Source organism: Artemia franciscana, chromosome 8 (genome assembly GCF_032884065.1).
Source record: "Artemia franciscana chromosome 8, ASM3288406v1, whole genome shotgun sequence".
Taxonomy (NCBI): Eukaryota; Metazoa; Arthropoda; class Branchiopoda; order Anostraca; family Artemiidae; genus Artemia; species Artemia franciscana.
This window is the reverse complement of record NC_088870.1, coordinates 34,746,644-34,770,497: the sequence shown is the minus strand read 5'-3', so window position 1 is coordinate 34,770,497 and position 23,854 is coordinate 34,746,644. Positions and strand designations below refer to the sequence as shown.

Here is a 23,854-nt window from a genome sequence, read left to right as displayed (position 1 = left end):
TTTCGCCAGGACTGGGTAACAAAATACAAACCATATGGTTATATGCACTTTTAGAGAAGGTTTATGTCCTTTAAAGTAAAACTTAGGAAAGCTTATATCGTTTTACAATATATCATACATAAAATTCAAATTTATACAGTTGTGGACATATATATACACTTCACAACTTTTTTAACCCATTCGAAATTAGCTTCAGGCCCAGTGCTTGAAAAGATGGCTTAATTAATCATTTAAACCTCAAGATTATGTTTCGAGTTTCTATTTAATTTTTAAATTTGAAAATAAGTCTTAGGATACACCTCAACGGTTATGTCTAGAGGAAGAAGATCCCATAAACTTTTTAGAGATTTCACAGGAACTCCCAGTTCTTGCTGAGTAAACTACCCCGCTGTCCATCTGACTCCCTATGGAGCTGAAATACTTCTCTTAATTAACACCCATTGCTTAGGTTTAGCAAAATTATTTACTCTACTTCAGTGTTTGCAGAAAAAATTTCGTGACTTTAATAAATATTATATAGGAAGCATTTTTGTTTTTTTATTTTTTGTCCACACCTGATTCTCTTGGAAAGAGCTTCTGTCAAAAAAGGCCCTTTGTCAGTTTTTTTCTTTCTTTTTCCTTTTTTTACTAAACATAAATTATGTCCATAGGCAAAGACAATATAACATAACAAACAATAACTTTATTTCAGTAATTACATGCATATTATCTGATGAATACACTTCAATAGATCGAGCATCCAGAGAAAGAAACGAAAGCATAAAATAAGGTTCAGAGATAATATTTTAATTGCTTCTTAGTCCTCTCAAAGTTAAATTTTGACTGTCCCAAAAGCCTTCAGTCTTTACGTATGTAATCCGTGGCTATGAGATGTTTGACCTCCCTCTAAGCCAGGATCTCTAAGCTCCCTCTAAGCCAGATATATATATATATATATATATATATATATATATATATATATATATATATATATATATATATATATATATATATATATATATATATATATATATATATATATATATTTAACTACGTAAAACTTGCGAATATACAACATTCTTGGCTTTTTTTTTATGTGTTTGTGCTGTTGCATTGGTGATTTCTCTTTTCATAATAGATATATATATATATATATATATATATATATATATATATATATATATATATATTTTTAACTACGTAAAACTTGCGAATATACAACATTCTTGGCTGTCCCATTGCCTGTGCATATAAATAGATAAAATTGTCCATGGGAAAAACAATCTGTATTCAGATCTATACCTCATTATTCTAATGATTGCCCTTGAGCTTTGTTGATGGTGATTGCTAATCGAACATTCCCTGTGTCCCGTCGTCATTTATATATCCCCCTGTGCCCCCTGGCGTCCCCGTTGTTGTTGTTTCCCTGTGTCCCGGTCGTCATTTGTGTCCCGGTGTCCCAGTCTGTAATTTCTCTTTGAGTGTCACGGTCGTCATTTATATTCCCTGTGTCCCGGTCGTCATTTTTGTCCCGGTCGTCATTTGTGTTCCGGTGTCCCGGTCTGTAATATTTCTTTGAGTGTTCTGGTTGTCATTTATATTCCCTGTGTCCCGGTGGTCATTTGTGTCCCGGTGCTTTGTTGATGGTGATTGTTAATCGAACATTCCTTGTGTCCCGGTCGCTTTCTCTTTGAGTGTCCCGGTCGTCATTTATATTCCCTATGTCTCGGTGTCCCCATCGTCATTTGTGTCCCGATGTCCCGGTCTGTAATTTCGTCAGTCAACAAACATGACGTCAGTCGACACACAAACATTCTTCGCTTTCCCATTGTCTGTGCATATAAATAGATTGTCAGGTTTACCGACTCTTGAACATGCAACTTATAATTGTCCATGGGAAAACATTCCGTATTCAGATCTATACCTCATGATTCTAATGATTGCCCTTGAGCTTTGTTGATGGTGATTGCTAATCGAATATATTCCCTGTGTCCCGGTCGTCATTTGTGTCCCGGTGTCCCAGTCTGTAATTTCTCTTTGAGTGTCCCGGTCGTCATTTATATTCCTTGTGTCCCGGTGTCCCGGTCGTCATTTGTGTCCCGGTGTCCCGGTCTGTATATACATTCGTTTTGGAATTGGTCTTTTTTTTAGTTTTTTTTAGTTATACCTCATGATTCTAATGATTGCCCTTGAGCTTTGTTGATGGTGATTGCTAATCGAACATTCCCTGTGTCCCCGTCGTCATTTATATATCCCCCTGTGCCCCCCGGCGTCCCCGTTGCAGTTGTGTCCCTGTGTCCCGGTCGTCATTTATATTCCCTGTGTCATTTGTGTCCCGGTGTCCCGTTCTGTATATACATTCGTTTTTGAATTGGTATATGATGAAATAAATTTTTGTGTTTTTCCCCTTTTTTTCTCTTTAGTTTCTTTTTGGTTTTTACTTTTTTTTTAGTTTTTTAGTTTTTTCTTTTTTCTTTTTAGTTTTTTTATTTTATTTTTTTAGTTTTGTTTTTCTCCTTTATTTTTCAGTTTTTTCCTTTTTTTTATTTTCTCGTCTTTTTTAGTTTTTTTATTTTTTTAGGTTTTTTAGTTTTTTTATTAGTTTTTAGTTTTTTTTCTTTTTAGTTTTTTTGTAGTTTTTACCTTTTTATTTTTTTTAGTTTTTTTTTACTTATGTTCTGGTCGTCATTTATACTCCCTGTGTCCCGGTCGTCATTTTTGTTCCGGTGCTTTGTTGATGGTGATTGCTAATCGAACATTCCTTGTGTCCCGGTCGCTTTCTCTTGAGTGTCCCGGTCGTCATTTATATTCCCTATGTCCCGGTGTCCCGGTCGTCATTTGTGTCCCGATGTCCCGGTCTGTAATTTCGTCAGTCGAAAACATGACGTCAGTCGACACACAGACACACAGACAACTTATTTTTATATATACATAGATATAGATTTGTGGGACGTATATTCAAATTTATGGGACATATATTCAACATGTAATTACATTTGTTCTTGAAATCGGTTATGAACTTTGTTGGAGTCAGGAAGTAGTCAACAGCTAGTGTTTTTTATCATGTTTTTTATCTAATAACTTTTTATATAATTTTTGGCTAAATTTTCACCATTTAGAAATCAGGTTGCAAAACAACAATTTTTAAACCCATTATGGATTGCAGGGGAATCATAGCGTTTTATGTCACATGGTCACTATAGATCCCATAAATGCCAAAAAGATCTAATTTTGGCGATGTGTTACAGACCTCAGCGCACGATAAGGCAAGAAACAAAAGCATCAAATATTTTGCCGTTCTAGTCCATGAAACAAAAGAACAACTTAAAGAAAGAGCAGCTAGTCATTCTAGTAATTTGAGAAAGGTAATTTAAAAGAAACACCAATCTGGTGCTACCACATGAAGAGTATGGATGCTGAAAGTCTGGAAAATTTCATTCACGACAGGGTGGACTCTATTTGAACTACTTTGTCGGACAGTACTATTGCAGAGCAAGCGTAATATACGGACTAATCTTTGGTGTTCAAAGATTGAGAGCGAAACTGCATATGGGTTGTCAAAAGGGTGTAACTCAGGAATGCCTGAGTATATATATTTTTTTTTTAATTTTCAGGAAATGATAAGGGAGATGATCCATTAACCAAAAAGGTAATATTTGCACGCTACTACTACTACTACAACTACTGCTGCTTCTAATGCTACTACAGGTACTACTACTGCTATCACTACTATCACTAAAACTACTACTTCTGTAGCGAGTACTACTAAAGCTGAAGATACTGAAAAAAATCCTAGGAAACGTTAAGAGGAAAATTGAACTAACCCAAAACGTACTATGTGCGTACAGATTGCTGATATGGGTTTATCAGTAGTATTTTTCGAACGGCTTATCATATCAAGAGAAAACTTCAGGAGCATGAGTGGGATGTTCATTTGACTACAAGGCAAAATGCACCTGTTACTACTACTATTAATACTGCTGCTACTACTGTTACTGCTATTATTTATACACTTTTAATGTTACTGCTGTTCCTACTACTACCACTACTACTATGCTGCTAATGCAATTAAGGTTACACGTATAAAAGTGAATATTTTACAGAATATTGAGGAGGAATTCGAACTAAATCAAAACACACTATGTGCATACATAATGTCAAATGGGCGTATCTCAGGAATTGATTTGAGTATTAAGTTGAAACTTTCGGAGAATACTTAGAGGGGAAGATCAATCGACAAAAAGGTAATATATGCATGTCACTACGAGCGCTAATACTACTGGTACTTTTACTTATGCTACTACCGCTACTAAACTACTCCAACTACTATTTCAGTTGCAACAACTTGTGAGGAGGCTTAGAATATTTAGGTGAAAAGGGCGTCAAAAGGGTGTTAAAAGCGCACATCAGAAATATTTCAAAAAACGGGTATGAATACCTGGGCTCCTGAAGACAAATGAATCGCTCCTGGACATCTTCCAGCTGAACAACATACAAGAAATTTTGGGCGGACAAACTTGTTGAATAAATAGTTCCAATCCGTCATTTTGGCTATTCCCCATCAAGAAAGGTGATTAAAGTCAAAAGAAGTGAACTTTCTGATCGTCCAGGTGCTTAATTCGTATCGCTTTTCGAGAAAACAAAAAATTGAAACATGACTACAAATCAAAGCACCTGATGTGAATGAAACCTTGCCCGGACCCTCATTTGTCAGTCAGAATAGACTGCCTTAAAGAACTAAAAAAAAAAATCACCAAGCACCTGAAATGAACCTGTGAATAATTTCGACGCGAGGACCTCAAGAACACCATTGAATCCGGCAACCGGACTTTAACTTTTGCGGAAGAAACAAAAAAAGAGTACTTTAGGACTTTCAACTGTCTACTAACCGAGTTTGACAGAAAATTTACAAATAAACTGTCAGTGGCGAGTACACTAGAAGCTTCGGATCCAAACTTAACCAAGTTTATGGACACAAAGGTTGCTCAAGCAGATCAAAATCTCTGCTCTTTACGACGAGCTGGTTGTTAGCAATATTCTTCTCAGATCCCAAGCTCGTATTGCTAAGCGTTTTTTGCTCAATAAGTTGAAAAATTTCGAGAATTTCATAGACATTGTCGACCATCTTCATGTATTACCAAAGGCTTATTTGGGAATAACTAAACTAATGCATATTACAACCACGATTCCTTTGGCAACGGCAAGCAATGATAATTTGTCTTATGGCCTAAAAATGGTGAAAAAGTATCTGTGATTTAGAACAAAAGGTGATCACTTCAGTCAACTCTCTTGATATTTCTGCAGAGAAGGATTTGGTGGAAATTTGGACTACGACCAGCATTTAATCTTTTGGGTATGCTTAATCAGAAATAACTATTGCAGCCACACTTTCTGTAATAACAATAAGAAATAATCGTTTGTCTTATGGAATAGAAATAATGAAAAATTTTCTGTAGTCTACAGCAGGAGACGACCGTCTCAGTTATTACAATTCAATATTTGAGGAGCCGTCATTCTATACTCTAGTTGAATTATCTACTTGTGAATAAAGTTCAACGTAACCTCCGTAATTGTAATCTTCGTTTTAATAGTTTGTCTCAGAGGTAAATGTGACTGAGTTCTATGTTCGGTTACAGTGCATTTCGAAGCAAAACACGGGTGCTGAGACGTGTTTGACTTAGGACACTTGATTGATGCATGCCGAAAGTGGCATTTTTACTTAAGCGATACGAAGCCAATCGAAGGAAGGTGGGGGTGGCATGCCCCAAGATTTGGTCCAGATGGTGTCTCTGAGCGTACCGACCAAAATAATCTTTAAGGCTTCTATTAGCCTTGTTTTACGTCCTATCTCTTTCCTGTTTCTTTCTCTTTCTCTCCTGTCTGCTTCCTTTTTTCGTTCTCTAGCTGATCTTTTAGCCTCATCTTTTTGTCGAGATGCCACAAACAACGCAAACTACCAACCTCAGTTAAACGCTTAGAGGACCAAACCCTCACAAAGAGAATCAAACTTAAGATATACGACGAATAGTTCAATGCCTTGAATTCACAAAGCTACTACATGACAGACATGTGGTATTCGAAAAATATGTCGAATATTGTTAACAAGGTAATGTCAACTTTATTGTTTGACCCTGGGGGTGTTGTATGTCAACTTTTTAGATGCTCCATCGCAGAATTGTCTTCCATCACGAAAAAAATCCAGTGAATTCTTTAGGCGTTACAAAAGAAGTTCTGATAGAATTTACGTTGGAATTTCGCTGTATCCACCATACAGCCCAGACCTATTTTCGTCTGGCTTTTTCCCAGAAGAAGTCAAGCAGCAGTTGAAAATCGTCCTTTTCAAAAGTGCTAATGAAGCAAAAAATTTTTCAAAACATTTATCATATTGGAGTCTCTAGATTTCTTCAAAAATACCACAAGAGATGGAAGCATCATATGAAGAAGTGCATCAAACTTGACGGGGCGAAACTTAAAAATAAATTGATTGTTATGGCAAAGAAATTATGTAATTCCGTGTATTCCTTGAATAACCCTCGCATAATTTGTAGCAATCTGTCAACAACTAAAAAGCCATTTTTAGACGGAAAAAAGAGGGTTGTATTCTTGACACAAGGTCCCATATTATTAAAAAGAAGAAGAATCAACAACAAAGCAGGAAAAATAGGAAGATAGATGAATTGATATGACGGGGTTGCCCATAACTTGTGATAAAAGAAGAATGAAAATTTACCGCGGCTTCTATTTTTGAGCGACTTACCACCACTGTTTAAGAATATTGACCCAAACTCAAATCATAATCAAAGCTTTGTAACTTATCCACGAAGGCCCAACCCCACAGCGAAGATTCGGGAAAAAGGGTCAGAGGCATAAAATGAGTTGTTTTCCTACAAAGTTTCATACAGGGGCATAGTTAGCAATTTAATGATATTTTACTTTTTTCTTTTTAATCCGACCAAATCTATTCTCATGCTTACATTAACTAGAGCTACTACTACTAACAACCTACTGTAGTACCAAGCCACATAAGGCCATCACAGCTACGCGCACTTCAATTAACCATAATAGAAATTAAGCCTCTGGCGGATATATTCAGATGACAGCCATTTTTACCAATCATGATAAATAACTTAGTTTTTGACAAACCAAGAGACATTAAAATGGCACAGTTTATAGCAAGCAAGAACGTGAAACATTATTTTTTGTTAAAAAGACAGTTATCAAAAGTTTTTGGTTGAAATAATATCTGTGGTCATAAGAAATAGTAATAAAAGCTATGAAACTATTGTTTATTATTGGGAAAAGCGGCATTAATATGAAGTAATTCACATGGCTATATTAATCTGAATGGGATCTGATCATATGTCAAACTAGCGCAGGTTGTAATTTATTTAGAATGAGTTCCTAGCTTCATTATTCTTCACAGTCATCAATAGTTGCACCGTTTTCAAAAATCTAAATCTGCAAAAATAAAGATAGTGAGGCTTATTCTTTTTATGGAAGATCTCTTTGGAAAGATTTATATATAAAAGTCTGTCTCATGCTATTTGTCCTATTTTTTCTTCATATTGGGGCAGCTATAAGTGTTGTGATATTGCAGTTTTCGCTGCATAAATCGGAACTTTTATTATTTTTTAACAATTTGAAAGTTTCACTCATTATTCAAAAATAAATTTGTACAGTGAAGATGATTTAAAAGAGAGATAGAGAGTCATTTTATTTCGTCCACTCGGTGGCTTATGCGAGGTATAGCGCACCCTATTTGAGCAGCTGCGGCACAATACTTCTATTATTCTTAGATGGCAATAAAAATTGTGAAATATATTCTGAATTTATTCAGATAGGAACAACGATTACTGAATTATTCTGAAATAAATAGTTTGCCTATCAAACCTATAGAGGTAAATTTGATTCCTATCTCGAAAGAATGGAGAATATCAAGCCACTATTAAGATCAAAATTCCCAAGGATTGATGGAGATCTTCTAGAATATATTGAAGGTAGAGTAAATTATTAGGCTAGTTGGTCCTCCAAAACTTTTAGTTATTGATAGTGAAAATGTTTGTGTAGCCTACTTATTGAAAAACACTGATGTTTTTCTACTACTAGAATATATGTTAAAGTTTTAGGTGCGTACTATTCTCATCCTAGAGGCCATTTGCTTTGCTTGATGGATTGGCCTAAACATAGACAACATACCATTTTGGCAAGCATTAGGAACAAGGACACATTTAATTGAAACCCTCAAAATTCAGAAAAAATACTATAAAAAATAATACATGCACATAACACAGTCTAGATTAACCTGCCATTCTTTTAAAGAAAATATTTCAATAAAACAAAAGTAGGCTAATATCATTATAGCCTAGGTTATTCCTTATTCTATATTCTTTTCAACCCATCCCTTTTCTGACCCCAGATAGGCCTTAAAAATATAAATAGAACTTAAAACAGCAAAATTACTAGCCTACTTCATGATAGCCTATTTGACTTATTTATATTAATCAGCTTGCCATGGTTCCCACATGTTGCCCTTACAATATATTTTGATATAAATTCAATATAATCATGTGTCATAGGTCTTATGTTAAATAGGCTGAGGTTTTTTTTTGGCAGCCTAGAATCTTTTTGGCAAACTAGGGTAAGAAATTTCCAACATTTTCAGCCTCCTTCAACTTCTCTTTTGTTGAAGAAGTGTAATATTAAAATTACCCATTAAAAATGAACCTAGTACAAATCTTAGCATTTTTGCAAAAGCTGAGCACTACTTCAGCAGTTAAATAACAATAAAATGCTTTTCAAGCCTGAAATGGCTTGAAAAGCAAGGCTTGTTTTGTCAACCTAACAGCCATCAACTTTTGTAAAGCTTTTGATCTTCTATCACACCTAGTGGCCTGCCAAAACCTAAAATGAATGGGTGCGAAATGCCAAACACTATCCATTGTGCTTGATTTTCTGTGTGAAAGACAGCAAAGTATTTGCTTTACATGAAGAGGACTGTGACTCAGAATGGAGTAAAGTAACCTGCACTGCCCCACAAGGGACAAAACTGGCAGGAATAATGTTTCTTGCCATCATTAACTTTTTGCTGGTAGAACATACCAACAAATATAAAATTGTCAACCATTTGTTGCTCTTACTCCCCTATATTCTTCATGACAATGTCCCCACCAAACCATTTCCAAAAATCACTTGATCTGCTAAGTTCACAGTACTCTGACACAAAATTGACTATTAACTTTGTTAAGTCAAAAATACTTAGACTGAACCTGCTATAGAGAGACTTCCCCCCCCCCAAAGTTTCTTTCCCTGTTGTAAGTGATGCAAAAATACTATGTGTCATTTTCTCACATGATTGCACCCTTACTTCTCATATTAATAATGTGACCCATAAAGCAAACACATCTCTACAAATGCTTTCAATAATGCTTTGCTTTGGTGCAATGCCCACAGTCTTCTATGGGCATACTTGTGCTACATATGCCCCATACTTGAATATGCCTGTCCTGTTTGGGGCCTGTCAGTATTAAGAACTGTCTAATTAATGCAGAAACTGGAGTCAGTCTGAAAATGGGCAACCAGGATCATCCTGAGTAATAGAGACATTTCCTACCAGAATTTTCTAGCAACCCTTGAACTCCAAAGTTTGGGACTCTGTATGGGTGACCTTATCCTGAGGTTTGGCAAAATGCTGCTGTCCAACCCTGCTTACCATGACATTTTACCCCCAGAAGCCCTGACAGTCAGCCATACAAGACATAAACTAAAAATTGTGCCTGTGTGTGCACAGACAAACTGCTACCAGAACTTTTTTTTCATCCCTCTTTTTACACCAGTATATAATAGTGCATAATAACATGTTTTGTATTTCAATATCAAATTAGCCATTTGAGCTATGATTGTTGTTCAAATAAACCTTTCTCTCTCTCTCTCTCTCTTTTAATACATAGGATTGCATGTTAGTGCTATGATAGTTTTATTTGGTTTCTTGTTTTTTTTATTTATTCTTAGGCATTCTTGAAACAAGCTTTGAAGATTTCTTCACTTCTGATGATGTCTATGATGCAATTGGGCCTTTTGTCCATGAAGCAGTTGATGGTGCAACTGATGGTGATGTAAAGTAAGTACCTTGGATATTGTGCTATTTATGAAAGAAATTGAATATACAAAGAAAAAAACTCATTGTATATTCATGAACAGAAGGTTTGAGACAAACAAAATTAATATTGGTAAAGATTATTGCAGAAAATAGCACCCATCTTACAAGTAATAAAAAAAGAAATCCAGTAGAAGTAGCATGCATAACCATGTTAAAACTTAAAAAAAGATATGAATTACATTGAAAAATAAGAGGAATGTACCCTGTTTTTCAAGTTAACCCTATAGAACTCTTTTGATCTATTGAAAACTCAATGTGCTCTTCTAAATATAGTTAGTTATTTTTGTATTCTAGACATTACCTGACTATTCTTGAAATAAGCTTTGAAGATATCTTCACTTCTAATAAAGAAATCCTAATCAGAAGAAAAAGGGCAAGTGACACTTTAGTATGCATGTTGAGAGCTAATACACCTCTTTTTTAATATCATCCCTGTGTGTTCTAATTTTTAACACCACTTCTTACTTTTTATTTGAAGAAATTTGCTTTTAATTAAGATTATGGTTTGTACTGAAGGTTTGGGCAGATTAATGATAGTGGGTTTATAATTTATAGATTTTGTGGTTCCACAGTTTTTATTGTTCCATGGAGAATTCTGAATCTTGTTTCAAGAATTGTGAGTGCAGTGCATAAGGGCTCAAAGATGGTGACAAATAATCTTTTATATGTAAAAGTGCAATTTGTTTTAAATAAACTGTAAAGCTGCTATTTGAGAAAAAGTACTGAAAATAGTAGATTTTTCCAAAAAAGGCTATCATAAGCCAGACTTACACACAAAGAGAAAATTGGTGTATAAAAAAGAAAATCATACATTATTGAAAGTCACAGAGTTTATAAAAGAATTAGACCAAATAAAAACACAAAAGAAAATTGTCAAAATCTGTATGATAAACAGTGCACAGTAACCGGTAAAAAGGGAGTGGAGAGGAATTCACTTATTTAATCTATCAACTATGCATGGAAAAAAGTTCTTCTGTATATTCCTGTGTAAGATTTTATTGGAGTGAAGATGGAAATTATGTTGAAGCAGAAGCTGATTGAGGCCAACACAGCTACACACACCACTCCTCCATCCCAATCTATTTGAAGTCTCCCTCTTTACACCCTCCCAAGAAGTTACCATTTCCCCAACATCCTCTTAGCCTATTCAGGGATTTACTGCTTTTGTTTGGCCCTAAGCAGACAAGGACAATCTTTGACAGTCTGTCAGTCTTCATCTGCAGAATGCGTCCTAGCCATTTCATCCTTTCTGGCATTATAGACCTTGAAAGCAGGATTGATCCATGTATTTTGCACAGCTTACTTTTTGAGATACAGTCTGTCAGTCAAGTACTCGAAACAATCCATTGGGAATTTCTCTGGAAAACATCTAGCAAATCCTCCTCCATTTATCAGAGGGCCCACGCTTCAGAACCATACTTGACCACAGTGATCACTGTTTCTTCCAATATTCTAATCTTGATTTGCAGATTTATCTAACTATTCTTCCAAACTTTTTTAGCAGTGAAAAACACCCTGGGCCTTGGCTACTCTATTTTTAACATCTTCTTTGCACCCACCATCTTCACTAATAGTACTGCCTCAAGTAAGTGAAGCTGTCCACTTGATTGATCTTCTCATTACCCAAAATCACCTGTTTATCTTTACTTATTCCTAGTCTCAGTGACCTAGTCTTCTTGAAATTAATTTTCAAACCCACCGCGAGTTCCCAAAACCTCTAAAAGTTCATTTGGTTTACTAGCATTTTCACCTAAGATGCTTAAATCATTGGCATATTCTAAGTGTATAAGAGTTCTACTTCTCCATTTGATTCCATTTTCTCCCATTGCCTTTGATGTGCCCCTTAATACAAAGTCCATCAGAATGACCCATATAAATGAGGATATAAGGGAACCCTGCATAACTCCTGATCTAATACAAAACCAGCTACTAATCTCATTTCCTACCTTAGCTGCTGCAATGTTGTTCATGTACATGGGACAAATAACTTTTTTATTTATCTGGTACACATACAAGGATAGGACCTTCACTAAAGCTCTTTTATCAGCAGAATCAAACGCTCACTCATAATCTATACAACTGAGGACTAAAGGCGTTGGATGACTCAGGCACTTCTCAATTATTAATCTAAGAGTGAAACAAACCACTACTTTTACTATGAGCTTACAAAACCATCAAGCCATCCATTAGCGTATCACTCTTGTGCTAGCTAGCTTTTGAAGCTTCTGCCTTGACCAGTACTGTTACCAGTCTGGTTTTAGGATCTGTGTTTTGTGATGTTGTGTAGTTTATTGATTTTGAACAAATGTGCTTACTCTTATTTTCCTTTCCAGAGATTTATGCAATCAAATTCTATCAATTATTGGGCCAGAATTTGAAAATGCTCAAAATGGCAAAATAACTAGAATACTTGATGCACCAATTCATATAGGGTCAATGAGGATTGAAGGAGATCTTCTCAAAGCAAGTGAAAACAGTATGTGGAAGCTTCAAAGAGAGGTTGGTTAACTCTTCCTCATTTTTTAATTAAATAAGTTTCTAAAGAAATATGAAGAGCTGTATTTAAACCTAAAATGGGCAGACAATATACCTAACAGTTCAGTCTTACAATGAAAATGTACAAAAATTATTTACCACAAATCAGAGTGAGGCTACTACCCCCTTAAACACTCTGAAGGTCAGAGTAATTTGCTCTTTTTTGAAAATACACTTTATTTTAACCTGTTCCTTATTTATTGTAATAAAGTTGACAAGTCAATAATTGCTGAGAACTCCAGAAATTAGCAGTATTATGTTTTAAACAAAAAATCTAGTTTTATTAATTTGATATGCAGTAAATTTTTCTCCACACTTATTTTTCTCCTACACTTTTCCCTACACGTACTTAAATTTTTCTGCACTACTTTTCTCCTTTCAAATCTATAGAAAATCAATTGGATAATCGTTTATTGGTTTGTCAATTCAAAATAATGTTTCCACAAACTAAATAGATTACTTAAAAAATTACCAATGTTCAAGTTAGAACTTTTAATTAGGCATCAATTGTCGAAATGTTTGGATGAAACAGAATCAAAAGGAAAGGTTTTGACAAAAGATGTCTTTTTAAATCATAAAATCAAATTGAAAGTCACAAACATAATTTATTTTAAGAAATATTTCTTTCTTTCCTGTAATCTTGACTGGGATTGTGATTTTCTTCTTTTTGTTGCTGATGTTTTGTCAAGTAAAAGTTACACTGCTCAAGATACACATGGTTTTCAGAAAGTCACAAATGAGGCTCTTACCTTTTAAAGAGTTTAAAGTGAGATAGCACTCTTTTGAAACATTTTTGAAACTCTGGCCTAGTGGACAATCCCTAATAGTTCAAACTTGATTGGACAAACAAGACGAAACATGCCTCCCTTCTCTACTTAATCCTATTTGTTAGCAATGGGTAATTTGCTTAACTTTGGGCCATTACCTCTGGACTGTGGGGGTCAAGTTGACCCTGGAGGTACACTTATTAGATCTTTTGACTATTATCGACAAATGGCTGTGTCAAAAATTTTAATCCACCACCAAAGAGGGAACCCGCAAAAAAGGGCATTGAAGGGGGTTGGTCACCCTCTAGATGCTTCTGGCCCTTAAAAAAGGAGATAAAAATTCTAATTTCCGATGGAATGAGCCCCTTTTTAATTTTTACAGACATACCTTCTTTAGAAAGCAGTTGGGGGAAAATAATATATAAAAGGCACATGACTCTTTACTAAGTTAAGGCCTGTGCATTGTCGTTGATGATTTTTTTAGCTCTTAGAGTCACGTTGCATGCACAGACTATGTGTAGAAAAATACCAACTTTTTAGGAGATAGAAAAAAGGAATATCAGAGCATTCTTGTGTTTAATGAATACAACACAAATAGAATATAGAGTTTGTTCATGTATATGCTAATTTAAAAACCAATGCAAAGTAGACAATTTTAAAAGGTTGCTTGGGCCATGTCCTAGTCCAATAGTATTTATACGCTATGCAAAACATGAAGTTTATAGATCTGCTGTTGGCCTGTCGAACTCGTAAATTTTACTTTAATATAGGGTGTTTTGACTGTTTTTATGGCACTTGGTATTAACCAAATTGAAGGGAAACCTAAAATTCTGAAAAATTAAAAAAAATGAGGTATTTTTAACTTACAAACGGGTGATCGGATCTCAATGAAATTTGATATTTAGAAGGATATCGTGTCTCAGAGCTCTTATTTTAAATCTGACCGGATCTTTTGACATTGGGGGGGGGGAGTTGGGAGGGGGAAATCTAAAACTTGGAAAACACTTAGAGTGGAGGGATCGGGATGAAACTTAGTGGGAAAAATAAGCACAAGTCCTAGATACATGATTGACATAACCGGAATGGATCCGCTCTCTTTGGGGTAGTTGGGGGGGGGGTTAATTCTGAAAAATTAGAAAAAATGAGGTATTTTAACTTACGAACGGGTGATCGGATCTCAATGAAATTTGGTATTTCGAAGAATATCGTGTCTCAAAGCTCTTATTTTAAGTCCCGACCGAATCTGGTGACATTGGGGGGAGTTTGGGGCGGGGAACCTAAAATGATTGAAAACGCTTAGATTGGAGGGATCGGGATGAAACTTGGTGGGAAAAATAAGTAGAAGTCTTAGATATGTGATTTACATAATTGTAACGGATCTGCTCTATTGGGGGGGGGGGAAGTAATTCTGAAAAATTAGAAAAAAATACGTATTTTCAACTTACCAAGGAGTGATCAGATCTTAATAAAATTTCATATTTAGAAGGACCTCGTAACTCAGATCTCTTATTTTAAATCTCAACCGGATCCAGCGTAATGGGGGGGGGGCAGTTGGGGGGTACTGGAAATCTTTGAAAATACTTAAAGCGGTGAGATCAGGACGAAACTGGATGGGAAGAATAATAACCTGTCTAAGATACGTGACTGACATAACCGGACCGGATCTGCTCTCTTTGGTGGAGTTGGAGGGGGGGAATTTGGAAAATAGATGTATTTGTAACTTACGAAAGGGTGACCAGATCTTAATGAAATTTCATATTTAGAAGGATCTTATGCTTTAAAGCTCTAATTTTAAATTCCGGAAAGATCCTGTGACATTGGGAGGATTGGAGGGGGAAACCGGAATTCTTGGAAAACGTGAAAATTGGGGTATTTTTATCTTACGAATAGATGATCGGATCTTAATGAAATTTGATATTTAGAAGGAATTCATGTCTCATAGCTCTTATTTCAAATCTCGACCAGATCTTTTGACATTAGGGGGAGTTGGAGGGGTAAATCTTGGATAACACTTTGAGTGGAGGAATCAGGATGAAGCTTGGTGGATAGATTAAGCAAATGTCCTTGATACGTGATTGACGGAACCGTACTGGATTCGCTCTCTTTGGGAGAGTTGGGGGGAGGGGTTCAGTGATTGACGAGTTTGGTGCTTCTGAACGTGCTAGAACGATGAAAATTGGTAGGCGTGTCAGGGAGCTGCACAAATTGACTTGATAAAGTCGTTTTCCCAGATTCGACCATCTGGGTGGCTAAAGGGAGAGGAAAAACTAGAAAAATGAGGTATTTATAACTTGCGAGTGGGTGATCAGATCTTAATCAATTTTGATATTTAGAAGAACATCGTGACTCAGAGCTCATATTTTAAATCCTGAACGGCATTTAGCCTCTTATTTTCCTTTTAATCAATCTACTGATTCATAGAATTTTGTTAGAGCTCATAGCATATGATCTCTTGGCTCTTAGCTCTTCATGCCTCGTCACAAGTGCCATATGAGCTCTTAGCTCTTGTCTTTTAGAGCATTGAGTTTTCAGGCATAATTAGAAGAAATTCCGAAAATTCGCTACAATGCCAGCCATTTGTCTTACATCACTGCTGCCAATTATTTACACAAGATTTTAGGCTTGTATTCTTTCCACCCGAATAGAAGAGGATCTTGGTGATAATTTCATCAAAATTCTCGATTCTTTGCTCATACGAGAAAGATGTTTGACAATAACCCAAAACACATAAAAATTCAGTGCTTAGCTCTAGTGACTTAATATCTGATTTTTCGTTTGTTTGTAGGATTTAAAACAGCATGATTTAAAAGGAATGGACCCTTTCCAATATGGAGAATAATGTTTTTAATTGTTACGAGGGGAACACATTTGTGTCAACAGTTTTTTTCCCACAATGGGGATATCCAAAATTGAAACACATTCCCTGCAATAAAGAGTGTTGAATTACTTTGGGAAGTATATGATTCTTGGTTCTGCAGTACTGGCTGGTGATGTCTTCAAAATTGCTACATTTATGCTATCTGGGTTTTCCTTATTTGAATCGTAATATTTAGCTTGATTTTACAAGGAATCTTGGTTTTTTCAGGGAATACTTTTTGGTTTTGAATGTTCAAATGGAAAGAAAAAAGAAAGTAGTAGCTAATTCAATTTAGTCATACTGATAAATATATTCACTTCTTTGTTAGAATGAATACATCCTCTTTGACATGTACCATTGATGTCATATTGAAGTTGAGTAGATCTTAGTTATTTTATTTTAAGAAGTAATGCTTGATTTCCCCATCACAGCCTAATCCTATTTAAATAAAACTCGGCCTACAAGTAAAAGATGTTCTTAAGTTTATTGTCTCAATATTGGTACAGCATTGCGAAATAATAAGCTGGATGTCTGTGACAAAAACCTCGGAATAAGCTGTTATTTGAGCAATGTTATTTGATTAAGCAATTTGATAAACTTGGTAGAAGGCTTGAGACCCAAGCCATGGCTAATTAGAGTAAAGCTAAGACTGATAGTCTCTGTAAGAGGTAAAGCTGACATAACTTTTTCAGAGTTGCATAAAAATGATTAATTTCGCTTGTTTATGATTGTCTATCATCCATCCTAGGGCAGAACTAAGGTAGATATGCATAGAGTAAGGGTAATTCAAATAGTCTATCAGTTCTGTGAGCCATTTGGAGGCAATTAGAGAAAAAAAAAAACTATTCAAAGATTTATGACCGACCATGTCCGCAGGACTGCTGACTTTTGAGTTCGTAGATATTGTTGTCTTTAGATTTGTTTTTTCTTTTACTCCCATCCCTACTCCAGAAAAACAGAGATGGCTGACACCTATGACAAGCCTATTAAATTGTGTGGAACCAGAAATATATTCAGCAGGGCAACTAATCTTTATTTTTAAGATAGGTCTTTCTGCCGAGTTTCACCATTGGCATCCTCGATTCACTCGTATGTTTTGGACTATTAATGGTCATCAATATATTAAACAAATTATTATTATTAAATGAGATTTTGGCCTAGTTCTTTATTTCTCTTTGAAGAGGAAATTATCACCAGTGAGACTTGGTTATATCATCAACAAAACTGATAAGTATGAATTAATGAAATTTGGAATGAATCATTTATTTCCCAAAAAACATTCATGGTGTTAAAATGGAGTAACAGCAAAATCGAAAAAAAAGAAAGATAGAAAAATACTTGAGGCTTCTTAATTTTAAAGGTGCCACTTTGAAACCTGTAATATTTTCATTTTTAATTTTATTGTTAAAGACAATAAGCAGTCAAAAGAAAGTACTGACAAGAAAGACAAATATATTAACAACTTCTTTTTGTATCACCACATATTTCTATCCCCGATTAGTTTTTAATTAAATATTGGCTTACTGATGTATTTTGTAAGACGAAATGAGGTTTCTAAAGACCGAGTTTGGCAGTTCAGTTCTTAAAGTTTTAATTTTTGCCTGTGCATTATTGCTTGTCTGGAAATAGCTTAAAAAGTGATTTGTTTATTTCTTTCTGTATAAAATGGGCAATTCAGTCCCATATGCGTTCATGATAAGTCAATGAGGTTGATTTATAAGTCCCTTTGGTACTCACAATACTAAAATTATTTTCAAATTTATGTTTTAAGATCGTCTGGAAGACAGATAATAATTGATGATGGTGATTATTACTTTATGGTACATTAATTGTGATGGCTATGATGGAAGACAAGTAATAATTAACAGTCCTCATCAGTGACTTCTGAAACGTACCGTATGTTTACACCCTAATACTCGTGTTTTTCTATTACAAATCATAATGCTTACAAATTTAGTAATCAGTTGATCCTTCTATTTCCAACTCTCATTCTCTCTACAATAATAATTTCTTGCAGTTTTCTTGTGAATAGTTAATCATAATTAATTTTATCTCATAGGTTCCTTGTGTTTACACCGTGTCATTAATATTCTAATCATAATGCTTACAAAAATTAGAAATTGGTGAATTCTTCTGTTTCTAACTATGTGCTTTATTTCGTTTTTAGTCAGTAGATAGCAAGAAATTAGAGAGAGCAAATGCTCGAATACAAAAGAAAGAGGAGAGAAAGTCTGACATGGATAAACCAAAGCCAACTGCCCCAGTCTCAAATGGTATTGGTATGGCTACAGCATCTCAAGTACTAAGTAAAAAGGATAACAAGGCAGAACAAAGGGGAACAAATAACAGCAAGGATATTAGAGTAGAAAATTTTGACATTGCTTTTGGAGATAAGTAGGTGCCTTTTCTTTATGTCTTTCTGCTTAGCTAGTTATCCTTAGATAAGGAACAAATATTATTCTGAATGACCGCCTTTAGCTAATATCTATCTCTATCGTAGCCCTCTCATGCAAAAAAGTTGCATCTCAATTAAATACTCTGTTTTGTTACTTAAAAAGGCACTTGATATGGCAATTTCCTTTCAAATGATGTCCTTATCTGCAATTCCAGTACCATCTTGGAGACGACATCGGGAAGGACAGAAGGAAAACCTTTGGTAAAAATTAAAAGAGGACTTTGAACCATGGGGTGGATTCCAGAGGCATGTTTGGAGGTGGGACAGAGAATGGCTGAAGATCGCTGGGGAAGCTGCAGCCAACAGATCAAAATGATTCTTGGAAGTAATTCTGAAGTTCATTGGTGCCTGGTAGGACAGTTCTTTGTCTGGTTCCCCTCGAAACAAGTCTTCCAAAATTCTGCGACCACTAGTTCGGAGCGCTCACCCATGGCGAACAAAAGTAGAATTCTTCCGAGAAAAAACTAGTTTACGCACTTTTACTTTCTTCACGGGAATAGAAAAATACTAAAATTCAACATTACATAAAAGAGATAGTAAAAAATTGGCAGTTGGTTATTTTGTCACAAAAGTAAAATGATGGTGTTTTTCTAATAAACCAGAATGAATATCAGGTTTTTTTCTATGGATTGCAGCCATATACGAAACAAAATATAGGGCCAATGAGGCGGGGTTCTATTGGGCATGACCTCGTCTTTTCTTACAGCAAATTATTTCAGCGATCTGTTCTAATCTAGTTTTGAAAGTGTAAGTTTTGTGGACTGTCGAAATCTTTAGATGTCAGAAGAAATAATAATAAACTTAGAAAATAAAACCTCAAATCCGCTAATGAGACAAATAAGTATCGGCTCTTTATGGTAGTTTTCTCTCTATAGCTTTATTATTCCATGTTGCATGAAAAGATTGCAGTTTCAGAACTTTCAGAGAGAATTCTATCTTGATTTCCGCCCGCTGAAGAGCGTTTAACCATCAATAGAGAGCAAAACACGCTTACCCAGGCATGTGGTAGCCGAAAAATTTAGGACTGCTCAAAAAATTTAATGCAATTACCATATACAAGCTCATTTTAGGGTATATTGTGGCCAATAAAATATAACATGACGTAAGTTGTCCTAGCTTGTCCTGCGCTTTAAAAGAATACTCGGCAGAAAAGATCTTGGCGTTACGCTAGGTGGAATTCTGGAGTGGTAGAATATAAGTTCTGGAGGCCGCTAAATCTAAAAAAAAGTGTATTTTTGACATTGCCAATTTTACCACATTGAAACATAAAATAAATAAGCAAAAATAATTATTATAATTTAGCAACGCTTTTGTCTATGAAAATTCAAACGATAACAGTCTATTGATTCCCAAAGAGAATTACACCTTCAACAGAAAGGTGTACCTTTTTCTGGTCTTTATTGCCATTTATTTTTACCTTAGTTTTTTCTGATTTCTCACCCATATTTTACCACATTGAAACATAAAAATAAATAAGCAAAGATAATTATTATAATTTTGCAACGCTTTTGTCCATAAAAATTCAAACGATAACAATCTATTGATTCCCAAAGAGAACTACACCTTCAACAGAAAGCTGTACCTTTTTCAGGTCTTTATTGCCATTTATTGTTAGCTTAGTTTTTTCTGTTTGAATTTTACCACATTGAAACATAAAAATAAATAAGCAAGAATAATTATTATAATCTAGCAACGCTTTTGTCCATAAAAATACAAACGATAACAATCTATTGATTCCCAAAGAGAATTACACATTCAACAGAAAGCTGTACCTTTTTCAGGTTTTTATTGCCATTTATTGTTAGCTTAGTTTTTTTTTTTTGGTTTCTCAACCTTATTTTACCACATTGAAACATAAAAATAAATAAGCAAAATAATTATTATAATTTAGCAACGCTTTAGTCCATAAAAAGTCAAAGATAACAATTTATTGATTCCCAAAGAGAATAACACCTTCAACAGAAAGCTGTACCTTTTACAGGTCTTTATTGCCATTTATTGTTAGCTTAGTTTTTTCTGGTTTCTCACCCATATTTTACCACATTGAAACATAAAAATAAATAAGCAAAAATAATTATTTTAATTTAGCAACGCTTTTGTGTATAAAAATTCAAACGATAACAATCTATTGATTCCCAAAGAGAACTACACCTTCAACAGAAAGCTGTACCTTTTTCAGGTCTTTATTGCCATTTATTGTTAGCTTAGGTTTTTTCTGGTTTCTCACCCATACTTTACCACATTGAAACATAAAAATAAATAAACAAAAATAATTATTATAATTTAGCAACGCTTTTGTCTATAAAAATTCAAACGATAACAATCTATTGATTCCCAAAGAGAATTACACCTTCAACAGAAAGCTGTATAGTTTTCGGCTGTTTATTGCCATTTATTGTTAGCTTAGTTTTTGCAGATTTTTCACCCATATTTCTGTTTTTAATTCGGAACCCAATACTACCAGACTGCACATAACCTAAAAATTCTTTTTCATAGAAATTGAATTCCTGATTTTTCTAATTTTTTAAGATATATGTTTCTACAAGTTACCATTTAACCAATTCAAACACTCATATTTCAGTTTTGTTGTCCTTTGTATTTTAAGGTTTGCTTATACACAACGTTTCTCGAGCTAAAATCAGGTATATCCTTATTAATACAAGTGTTTAAGTCAGTTTTTACGCTGAAAAAATGGTCTAATAATGAAAAGGGTAGTTTCAAGAAGTTTGACTATTCCAATCTCGTTTGTAGTGCTTAATGCCAAGATAACAACAAATTTTGGGTATCCATGGTTTACAATATCCTTGTTTTCTTTGAATAGCTATGCTTCACTTTTTCAGAATAATTGCCAAGAGAACGTTAGTTTTATATTAAAAAGAAGTTTCAGCTAATCATTGACACATATACGCTCTGGGTCTGCATGTGTGCGTTTGCACACATACACACATATACCTGGACCTTAGAGTTTTAATTGCAGGTAAGAGCGTCAATTTGGGGGTGGGTGTGCAGGGGGCATTTGCCCTTCCTTAGATTTTTAGAGCTATACTTTTTATATTCTTATTTTAAAAAACAAAAAAAAATCCTCCCTCCTTTTATATTTTACGGAATTGGCGCCCTTGCGTGCATGTAAAATGTTATATCTTATTGAGATAGTGGATCTCGCCGCCTTCAAAAAAATGAATAGACCCTTTGGCTTTTGCTCTTTGACTAAGTTTAATCTATTATTTTTTATTCATTATTATACAAAAAAAAAACATTTCCAAGTAGAATTTGAATTGTTTTGTTGTTCCGCAAGACCCGATGACAAATATTTTCAGAAGTTTTATAAAAAAGAGCATATGCTTTTTATTGAGAAATATAGATTTGTAGGCAAGTCGGTTGTTTAAGAGAGGGCCATTTTTTTATTCAAATTCACACGCACTTCTTGAAATTGGCTACTTCAAAGTGGTCGTAGGTTTACTTTGGCGTCGCTCGGAAATAAAGTGGTTTACTAGTGTTAGCTATATATTTTCTAAATCTTGTAAAATTATAAACAAAACCCGTGAGGCAGCTACTTAGTTATAAAAAAATGAACTTGGATGAGTAAATAAGAGAAAAATATAGCAAAGGAATATAATATTGTTGGAATTTTTTACTTAAAAGCTGTTCCAGTTACAGTTGTCTAATGTAGTTTTGCATTTTAAATGAAAGAAATATAATGTTTTGTGTTGAGATATAAGAAACGTCTGGAATTAAGATTTAGAAATTTTCTATTTTACCTTTTTACTTTTTCAGTGAAGAAGAAAGTAAAAAATGATAAAACGTAAAAAATCATAATTTAAATTTTGAGCGAAAAAAAGAAACTTTCGTTACATTCTTAAATTCAGTTTAAAAATTTTCTTTAGAATAACCTGTTTTTTTTTCAGCTTAAGAAAGTTGGTAATTTTGCTTTATGAATAAAATATGTTTTCTCTTTCTTAGAGTTCTATTGACTGGTGCGGAGTTAACACTAGCCTATGGTAGACGCTACGGTTTTGTCGGAAGGAATGGTCTTGGTAAAACAACACTTCTAAGACTTTTATCTAGGTGAGTTTTGTTGGTGTGTTTTTGCTTTTAATTTTTGAGGAAACATAAGACTTATAGAACACCAAACTAGACTTTTTTTTTTCGAAAAAGGGAGGTATATTTTATTGGGCCATGGCAGCTATTTCTATAAGCTGGGAAATCATTCTTCGAAGCTGGACGGCTGTTTTTCATTATGTCTTAATCTAAAACCGATATCTAAAATCATCGACTAATCATTGGCCAAGATCTGGTATTCAGTAATGCTGATACTTTTGGATGCAGTGGTTGGTTGTTAAGGTATTATTAATGTATAGATTTTTGCCAGTACATGATTTTTTTTTTTGTAGAAAATCCGCTGTAAGTGGAAAAAAAATTCGTGTCCTATTTAATTGCATTTTTAACGTTATTCTTAATATTAGTATTTTTAATGTTACTATTTTATAGAGAAAAATAGAAAACTTTTTTTTAAGCTTTGGCCTAGAAATTCACACCATTTGACTCTTTCTTGTTGCATAAACTCTATGTCAAAACAGGAAAAAAGAAAAAACATGCGGTTTTCATGAAACCAGGAAATTACTAGATAAATTCTCAAAAGTTGTAAGGGTTTTGCGGGAGACCTCTCCTTTCTGTACATGTTTGATTTAAAATTTATTTATACAAAATCCTTGTTCCATTTTAAACGCTTATTACCTAACTCGGGACCGTTACTAAATTCGGCTGTTTCCACTTAAGTATTTCTTAGAAAAAAAAGCTGTTTATTTTGAAAAAATTCTATTCATTATGTTTGCTATTAAATTCATACAGCAATACTGATCAAATACAGATCAATACAACAATCGAATACAAAAGACTTACAATGGTAAGCATTTAAAAAAGTTATATTTTTATTATTAATAAAATACATTGGCAACCGCAATACCAATCAAATCTACAAGGAAAAAAAAAAAACAGAATCTCTTAGTATATACATATATATTTGTATATACATACAAAATACTAACAATACAAAACATACAAATATTTTAATTTTAATTTATTACTAATATTTAAAAAAAATGCTT

General features: G+C 34.3%; 1 protein-coding gene across 1 annotated transcript in view; it reads left to right on the top strand.

Moving 5' to 3' along the window:
• The first annotated feature begins 7,783 nt into the window (after positions 1 to 7,783).
• Positions 7,784 to 23,854, top strand: part of LOC136030338 (ATP-binding cassette sub-family F member 3-like) — a 44,477-nt gene continuing 28,406 nt past the window's right edge. Inside the window, exons 1-5 of the mRNA XM_065709255.1 lie at positions 7,784 to 7,976; positions 9,988 to 10,096; positions 12,469 to 12,634; positions 18,462 to 18,688; positions 22,710 to 22,814. Coding sequence (XP_065565327.1) covers positions 7,904 to 7,976; positions 9,988 to 10,096; positions 12,469 to 12,634; positions 18,462 to 18,688; positions 22,710 to 22,814 — 680 coding nt within the window. The 5' untranslated portion in view covers positions 7,784 to 7,903. The remainder of the gene's footprint in view (positions 7,977 to 9,987; positions 10,097 to 12,468; positions 12,635 to 18,461; positions 18,689 to 22,709; positions 22,815 to 23,854) is intronic.